The 8,200-nt window shown below is 59.1% G+C and overlaps 1 protein-coding gene across 2 annotated transcripts; it reads left to right on the forward strand.

The window, feature by feature from the left end:
- Positions 1 to 1,532: 1,532 nt before the first annotated feature.
- KDELR1 (KDEL endoplasmic reticulum protein retention receptor 1) lies at positions 1,533 to 8,184 on the forward strand. 2 transcript variants are annotated; one of them, XM_039510150.1, is made up of 5 exons: positions 1,533 to 1,893; positions 3,026 to 3,126; positions 4,866 to 5,024; positions 5,207 to 5,459; positions 6,647 to 7,413. In XM_039510150.1, exons 1-5 carry the CDS (start codon positions 1,803 to 1,805, stop codon positions 6,679 to 6,681), a joined length of 639 nt encoding a protein of 212 aa, XP_039366084.1. In that variant the 5' UTR covers positions 1,533 to 1,802; the 3' UTR covers positions 6,682 to 7,413. The 2 variants fall into 2 exon arrangements, with proteins under 2 accessions (XP_039366084.1, XP_039366085.1); XM_039510151.1 differs by lacking the exon at positions 6,647 to 7,413 and adding an exon at positions 8,150 to 8,184 and having other exon boundaries at positions 1,748 to 1,893.
- Positions 8,185 to 8,200: the final 16 nt, after the last annotated feature.

The raw sequence follows: 8,200 nt of genomic DNA on the forward strand, positions 1-8,200 counted from the left end.
ATGCCCCCCCCAACAGATGCTTCTCCTCAGCCTGGCGGAAACACCTCCCCCCAGGCTCTGATCTCTGGGCCCAACCCTCCGGCTCCAGGGGATGGGCAAAGCCCAGCTGGGCTGTACCTGTGGGGTTGTTTGGGGGTGGGGGATAGATGCCCGTACAGCATGAGCCCATTCCCTTGGGGCAACCTGGAGGAGAGAGGGTGGTGTTATTACGCCCCCCCCCCCCCATGGATGGGAGAACCACAGAGCTAATTCACAGCCCTCTTTGCTCTAACCACCAGCCCCCACTGTCCTCCCTGAGCCAGGGAGAGAACCCAGGAGTCCTGGCTCCCAGCCCCCCTCCATGTAACCACTAGACGCCTCTCCCCTCCCAGAGCAGGGATAGAACCCAGGAGTCCTGACTCCAATATGCTCATCTTATCAAAAAGTGGTTTGAGCATTGGCCTGCTAAACCCAAGGCTGTGAGTTCAATCCTTGAGGGGGGCCATTTAGGGAAGTGGGGGAAAAAAATCTGTCTGGGGATTGGTCCTGCCCTGAGCAGGGGGGTGGCCTAGATGAGTGGTCCCTAAGCTTTTCCGGGTCACAGGTGCTGGACGACAAGCCACCGAGGACGGTGGCCAGCGGACAAGCAGCTGCTGAGAAGCAGCAATGTCAGGAGGTGTCGCTGCCGAAAATCAGTGGCATTTTGGCGGTGATGTGGCATTTTGGCGACGCCTCTTGGTTACACCGCTTTTTGGTGGCATTTCAGCAGATGCTTGTCTGCCAGCCAGTACGGGGGTGCCATGGCGCCCGCGGGCACCACGTTGGGGACCACTGGACTAGATGATCTCCTGAGGTCCCTTCCAACCCTGATAGTGTGTGATTCTGTGACTTCCAAAAGCACAGCGCCTCCTAGCGTTGCCTTGGGGCATTGAGGCCAGCACCCCCTACTGAGCCTCTGCCCTGCTCCCTGCAGCCTAGCGCCACCCTGGGGCATTGGGGCCAGTGGTGACATCACTGTGTGTTTGGTTGGGTTGAGATTTGGGGGGCAGGCATGAGGGGTGTCCCTGAGCTGAGAGCAGAGGAGGGGGAAGACCCCTCAAAGACCCATTTATTCTGGATATCCTCTATGGGGCCGGCAGGGGGAGGATTGTTGCAAAGAGAGGGGCAACTTGGATGACAGCAACTTTGGGGAGCAGTGGGGTGGCATTCAGGTCATTCAGCTTGGTTTCCTGAAGCTGGGGGCTGGGAGCCGGGACTCCTGGGTTCTCCTCCAGGAGGGGGGTGGGGTCTAGTGGTTAGAACAGGTGGGTAGGAGAGGCAGGACTCCTGGGTTCTCCCCCCCGACTCTGGGGGCCGTATAGCGACTAGAACAGGGAGCCAGGACTCCTGGGTTCTCTCCCCAGCTTTTGAGGCGGGCGGAGGAAGCTGGTACAAATTACCGGGGCTCGGCGGTCCGGAAGGGGGCCCGGGGCCCAGCTTCATCAGCCCTGTTTAGCGGGTCCGCCTTTCCCGGGGTGGGGGGCGGCGAAACATTTTTTTCACCAGGGCCCGAACCCGCTCTCGGCGGCCCCAGGACTCCTGGGTTCCCTCCCCAGCTCCGGGAGGGGCAGGACACGTTGTCATCTCTCTCCCCGCTCTCAGCCCGGCCCCGCGGGGGGGAGGGATTTTCTTTGCTCCTCCTTCCTCGACCTGCTCGGGCCTTGTTTCCTCAGCCCCACACACACTCCGGCCGGGCCCTTCCCAGCCAGCAAGGGGCGCCCCTCCCCCATCTCGCCAGCCAGCCCCCCCAAACCCCCCCTCGGCGCCCCCTCTCCCGAGCCGCCATGAACATCTTCCGATTCCTGGGGGACATTTCCCACCTCCTGGCTATTATCATCCTGCTGATGAAGATCTGGAAGACGCGGTCCTGTGCGGGTAAGGAGCCCCCCCTTTACCGCTCCTCTGCACCCCCAAACCACCCCTCCGGGTCTCCCCTGGGAAAGTGCCCCGGGCTCTCTCTGGAGGGGTCCTCGCTGGCTCAGCCCGGCCTCAGCCCGGAGCAGGGTGATTCTCCGCCTCCCGTGTAACAACGGGGAATTATTGGGGTGCGTGGCCCCCAGCGCCCCCCACCGTCACTGGCCTTTGGGGGGCATTGTGGGGGCGCCCGGGCTCCCCAGCGCGCCCATCCTTCGGCGGCCTGGTCACCCCTCTGGGTTGCTCCCTGCAAATTAGGTGTGTGTGCGATAAAATAGGGGGGGTTTCCTTGATTGGGGGGGAGCTGGGAAGTGGAGGGGACTCTGGGGGAGCAAGGTAGCCCCTAAACTATAGGGGGAGCAGGGAGGTGTAGAAGTAAATTGGGAACCTCCTCACCCCACAAACAGACCCCCCCCTTTTGAGATCGACTTGGAATTGACTTATTTGGAGAACTGGGGGAGAGATTTGGGGGATAATTAAACTTCATATTGGGGAGCAGACACCCCTCGTGAAGGGGGGATGGGCCCTTTGATTTGCGGGGTTCAGTGCACCCCCCACTCGTGTATTTTTGAGGTGGGGTGGAATAGCCTCGGCTGGGTTTTGAGGGGCTGGGGGTTCTGGAAGGCGGAGGACTTGGGGGACGGGGGGAAATGGGGTTCCCCACTTGCCTGTGGGGGAAGTTTGAGGGGTTATGGAAGCTGGGTGAGAGGGGGGGTCAGAGATCCCACGAATCATACTCCTGCCCCCTCGCCCCCATCCTCTCTGTTGGGAACATGTGTATGGGGTACAGGCCCCCGGGCACACTTGTACTGCAGGGGGCTGTGATGGGGTGAAGCCAGAGGCCTGGTCTGTGTGGGGCAGCCCCGGGCTGGCGTCAGCAGCTTCCCCTGGGCTGCAGAGCGATCCACGGGCAGGGCAGCTGGGAAAGGCCCTGGATAGAATAGGCCTGGAATGGCTGGTGCTCCTCACTCCCGACATGCAGCCCCCCCTGCTAGCCTAGCCCTGGGCTCCCCCGCCCCCCAGCTCTGCACGTGCCCCTCACTCCCGACCCGCAGCCCCCTGACCCCCACTTCATCTCTCTCCCCCCGGGCAGGGATCTCTGGGAAGAGCCAGATTCTCTTCGCTGTCGTGTTCACCACCCGCTACCTGGACCTGATCACCAACTTTATCTCCTTCTACAACACCTCCATGAAGGTAAGGCCTGATCACCGGGCCTGGGGGCCCCCCAGCCCCCCTCCCGCCATCTGCCCCCCAGGCCCTCTCCGACCCCCTCGCACACACCCCTCATCGGCAGGGCCGCCCGGGGGGGCAAGTGGGGCAATTTGTCCTAGGCCCCACAGGGGCCCCCACGAGAGTTTTTCGGGGCCCCTGGAGCAGGGTCCTTCACTCGCTCCGGGGGCCCCAGAAAACTCTCACAGGGCCTGGGACCCCGGAGCTTCTTCCGCTCTGGGTCTTCGGCAGCAATTCAGTGGCGGGGGGGGTGTCCTTCCACTCCGGGACCTGCTGCTGAAGTGCCCCGAAGACCCGCGGCGGGGGGTCCTCCTGCCCCGGGACCCGCCGCCGAAGACCCCAGGCCCCCTGAATCCTCTGGGCGGCCCTGCTCATCGGCTCCCTCCCGCCTTCCCCTGAGTTTCAGTTGGATGCTTGGTTCTTTGTCTCCGTGCCGGGTGAGGGGTCCCCATAAAACCAGCCCCGGCACCCCACCATAGAGGGGCTCGGTCTCAGTGAGGGGTCCCTGTGTAACCCGCCCCCGCGCCCCATTCAAGGGGGGCTGTATCTGAGCGCCAGGCCAAGGGTCCCTGTGTAACCAGCCCCCGCGCCCCATGCATGGGGGGCTGTATCTGAGCGCCAGGCCAAGGGTCCCTGTGTAACCAGCCCCCGTGCCCCATCCATTGGGGGCTGTATCTGAGCGCCAGGCCAAGGGTCCCTGTGTAACTCGCCCCCGCGCCCCATCCATGGGGGGCTGTGTCTGAGCGCCAGGCCAAGGGTCCCTGTGTAACCAGCCCCCACGCCCCATCCATGGGGGGCTGTATCTGAGCACCGGGCCAAGGGTCCCTGTGTAACCAGCCCCCGCGCCCCATGCATGGGGGCTGTATCTGAGCGCCAGGCCAAGGGTCCCTGTGTAACCAGCCCCCGCGCCCTATCCATGGGGGCTGTATCGGAGAACCAGGCCAAGGGTCCCTGTGTAACCAGCCCCCGCGCCCCATCCAAGGGGGGCTGTATCTGAGCGCCAGGCCAAGGGTCCCTGTGTAACCAGCCCCCGCACCCCATGCATGGGGGGCTGTATCTGAGCGCCAGGCCAAGGGTCCCTGTGTAACCAGCCCCCGCGCCCCATCCAAGGGGGCTGTATCTGAGCGCCAGGCCAAGGGTCCCTGTGTAACCAGCCCCCGCGCCCCATCCAAGGGGGCTGTATCTGAGCGCCAGGCCAAGGGTCCCTGTGTAACCAGCCCCCGCGCCCCATCCAAGGGGGCTGTATCTGAGCGCCAGGCCAAGGGTCCCTGTGTAACCAGCCCCCGCGCCCTATCCATGGGGGCTGTATCTGAGCGCCAGGCCAAGGGTCCCTGTGTAACCAGCCCCCGCGCCCACCCCAGAGGGACCATGTATCAGCGAAGGGTACCCGTATAGCCCGTCCTCATGCCCCAGCCCAGAGGGGCCACATCCCAGCTCCAGGCTAAGGGTCCCCATATAACCAGTCCCCACGCCCCAGCCCAGTCCCAGTGCCAGGCGAAGCGACCCCATATAACCAGCGCCCACCCCAGAAGGGCCATGTCTGAGCACTGGGTGAAGGGTCCCTGTCTGCACCTGTCATTGCACCTTGGGGTGGGGGCTGCCTCGTTGTGCTGGGTTTGTGCAGTGCCTGTCGCGGGCTCCTCTCCGTGGATAACCAGCGGGGACGGATTGGGCTCCCACCCAGCTCTGCCTCTTGTCTCCAGGTCGTGTACGTCGCCTGCTCCTATGCCACGGTGTGGCTGATCTACAGCAAGTTCAAGGCCACGTACGACGGGAACCACGACACCTTCCGGGTGGAGTTCCTTGTGGTGCCCACGGCTGTGCTGGCCTTCCTGGTGAACCACGACTTCACCCCGCTGGAGGTAACGGCGGCCCCACGCCCCCGGCGGGGGCACCGCCAGGCTGTTTGGGCGGGGCTTGGTTACTCTGGGGGCGGGCAGGGAGGGAGGGCGTCTCCCCGCCTAGAGCCTGGCACGGGGGGGTCCCGTGGACTCCGGCGCGAGTTCTAACCGGTTCTCTCCCCGCCGCTGCGTGGGTCCTAAAGATCCTCTGGACGTTCTCCATCTACCTGGAGTCGGTGGCCATCCTGCCGCAGCTGTTCATGGTGAGCAAGACGGGCGAGGCGGAGACCATCACCAGTCACTATCTCTTCGCCTTGGGCATCTACCGCACCCTCTACCTCTTCAACTGGATCTGGCGCTACCAGCAGGAGGGCTTTTTTGACCTGATCGCCATCGTGGCCGGGCTGGTGCAGACCATCCTCTACTGCGACTTCTTCTACCTCTACATCACAAAAGGTGCGTGCGGAGATTAGGGACAGGGATCTAGTGGTCAGAGCTGGGGGGCTGGGAGCAGGACTCCTCTGGTCTCTCCCCAGCTCTGGGAGAGGAGGGGTGTCTAGTGGTTAGAGCAGGGGGGGCTCGGAGCCAGGACTCCTGGGTCTGTCCCCGGCTCTGGGAGGGCAGTGGGGTCTCATGGGTTTGAGCAGGGGGCGCTGGGAGCCAGAACTGCTGGGTTCTGTCCTTCCACTTGGAGGGGAGTGGGGTCTAGTGGTTACAGGGGGGGCAGCTGGAAGTGAGGACTTCTGGGCTCTGTTTTGGCTGTGTCACTGACTCACTTTGAGGTCTGGGGAGAAAACAAGTTGCTTTCCCTCATTATACCCCAGTTAGCACTTCTGGAAACTGAGCCGTGTTCACCCACCTCCCAGGGTGGGCATGTGTGGGGAGCTGGGGCCAAATGACCTGTGCTTCTGGGGCTAACACTGGTCATTCAGCGGGGATCTGTGCAACACAGACCTGGTGCGGTCATTAAAGGCTCTTTGGGACTTTATTGGGGGAGTTGGATTGGCAGATCCCTGTACAGTGGAGTCATGCATCCGACGAAGCGGGTATTCACCCACGAAAGCTCATGCTCCGATACGTCTGTTAGTCTGTAAGGTGCCACAGGACTCTTTGCTGCCTGTACAGTGGCAATTTTATCCCATGGCCCTGTCGCCTCTGCTCTGCCAGCCCACCGTGCCAGCCAACCCTGTCAAATGCTGCTGCCTAAAGTTAGGAATCAAAATCCATTTTGGGGAAGAGGCTGGATTGTGTCAGCGGGACCAGGTGCTCCAGGGTCGATGGGAGCCGAGTGTGTTCAGCTCCTCTGCAAATCAGGCCCTTGTTTGAGTGCCTAAAAATCAGGGCTTGGCATTTGGTCTCTGTTCTCGCTTCTCATACTCTTCTAGCATGGCTGTGTGCTGCTAAATAGCTGCCATGCCCCCACCCCAGAGGTGGCTGCATCTCAGGGCTGAGAAAGGGCTCCTTGTGCAAGCAGCTGTTGCGCCTCACCCACAGGTGGCTGCCTTTCCCCTCTGGGTCAGCAAGTCCTTTGTGAGCGGCTCTCACATCCCACCCTAGAAGGGGCTGCCTCTCAGTGGTGGGGGAAGGTGTAAAGTGCCTTGAGGCCAAAGGTGTAAGAAACGCTGAACTCCTTCCTCCCACAGTTCTAAAGGGGAAGAAGCTGAGTTTGCCAGCGTAGTGGCATCCTGCTCCCACTGCCCTCCGTCAGCCCCTAGGAGGAAGCCTGTTCACATGCAGACGACAGACACGTACCGTTTCGGACTCTTTTTTTTGTTTTTTGACCAACTGAACCAGCCACAAGTCGAGCTGAGCTCTCCTGTATTTACTGTCACCTGGAACTGTTAGCCGCTCGAGTGAGAGACCGTGGGGATTTGGGAGGAAACAGCCGACAGGCCTTTTCTGGTCGAGACGGATCTCTGGGTTTGAGAGTTTGTAGTTTTTTGCCTTTTGAAAACGCCCAACCCCATTTCCCCTGCCCTTTCTCTTCTTTTTCTCCCTCTTCCCTTATTTTTATAAACAGCTGGGGATGTTTTAAATGGGCTCCTCTCTTCCCTCTTGGCTGATTCCCCGGTTGTGTAGACAGACAGGCTCGCTGAGGTCTTTGGTGCCTGTAGCGTGGTTTCGCCAACGTCTGCTCGGATGGAGGCCAGGTTTTTTTGGGGTGCTGTTTTCGAGGCATAGGGTGGGGGTATTATTTCACACCACAGGGAAGGCACTGAACTAGCCTCTGGTTCCTTTTGATAAAAATCCATTTTTTTTCATTTCGAGGTGGGAATTGAATCTCTCTCTGTTTATTCCTTTTTTTTATTGGCAAAGAGGGTGCAACACACTAAACTCTGTAAATCTCCTTGTTTTGTACATAATTGATGGTTAATTCCTTGTTCACTTTAAATAAACAGAAGAAAACAAATCCTTTTTTTTTTTTTTATCAACTTAGTGCCTTTTTTTGGAAAAAAAATCAATAAAAGAGAAACCTGCTTTGTTTTCCTGTCCTGTGTGTGGTCACCTCTTTGTCTCCCCTCTGTTATTCTGGCAGTTTCGATTGGATTCAGGGCTCCCCATCGCTTCCTGTCCTAAACATGGTGTTGCTGTGTGTGCCATTGAATGTTTTTCATTGGAACATTTTTTTTTTCATGGAAAAGTGGGGGTTTGATTAAAGGAATTTTTGTTGAAAAAGGGTCTGTTTTTTCCACGGGTAATTTTGAATTGTTTCATCCAAAAACGAATGCCTCAAACCCAAAATATTTTGATTTGATTTTTCACACAACATCCAATTAACCTGTGGAACTCATTACCATGGGATGTTGTGATGGCCAAAGGTATAACTGGTTTCAAAAAAGAATTTGATAAGTTCATGGAGGATACGTCCATCACTGGCTATTAGCCAAGATGATCAGGGATGCAACATTATGTTTCAGGGGACCTGAAAGCTCTGGCTGCCAGAATGTGGGATAAGACAGGCCTGCATTTTCCAAAATTGTCCTGTGCTGTACATTCCCCCTGAAGCTCTGGTACTGGCCAATGTCAGAGACAAGATACTGGGCTAGATGGACCATTGGTTTGACCCACTATGGCAGTTCTTAGCTATATGCTGTTGCAGTGGCTTATGGGAATATTATGCCTCAATATTTCCTGTCTCCTCCCAGATGAGTTTCATTTCCCATGATGCACCACCTCCCTTCACTGAGAGGCGAGAG

This window comes from Mauremys reevesii, linkage group 22, assembly GCF_016161935.1.
Source record: "Mauremys reevesii isolate NIE-2019 linkage group 22, ASM1616193v1, whole genome shotgun sequence".
Classification (NCBI taxonomy): domain Eukaryota; kingdom Metazoa; phylum Chordata; order Testudines; family Geoemydidae; genus Mauremys; species Mauremys reevesii.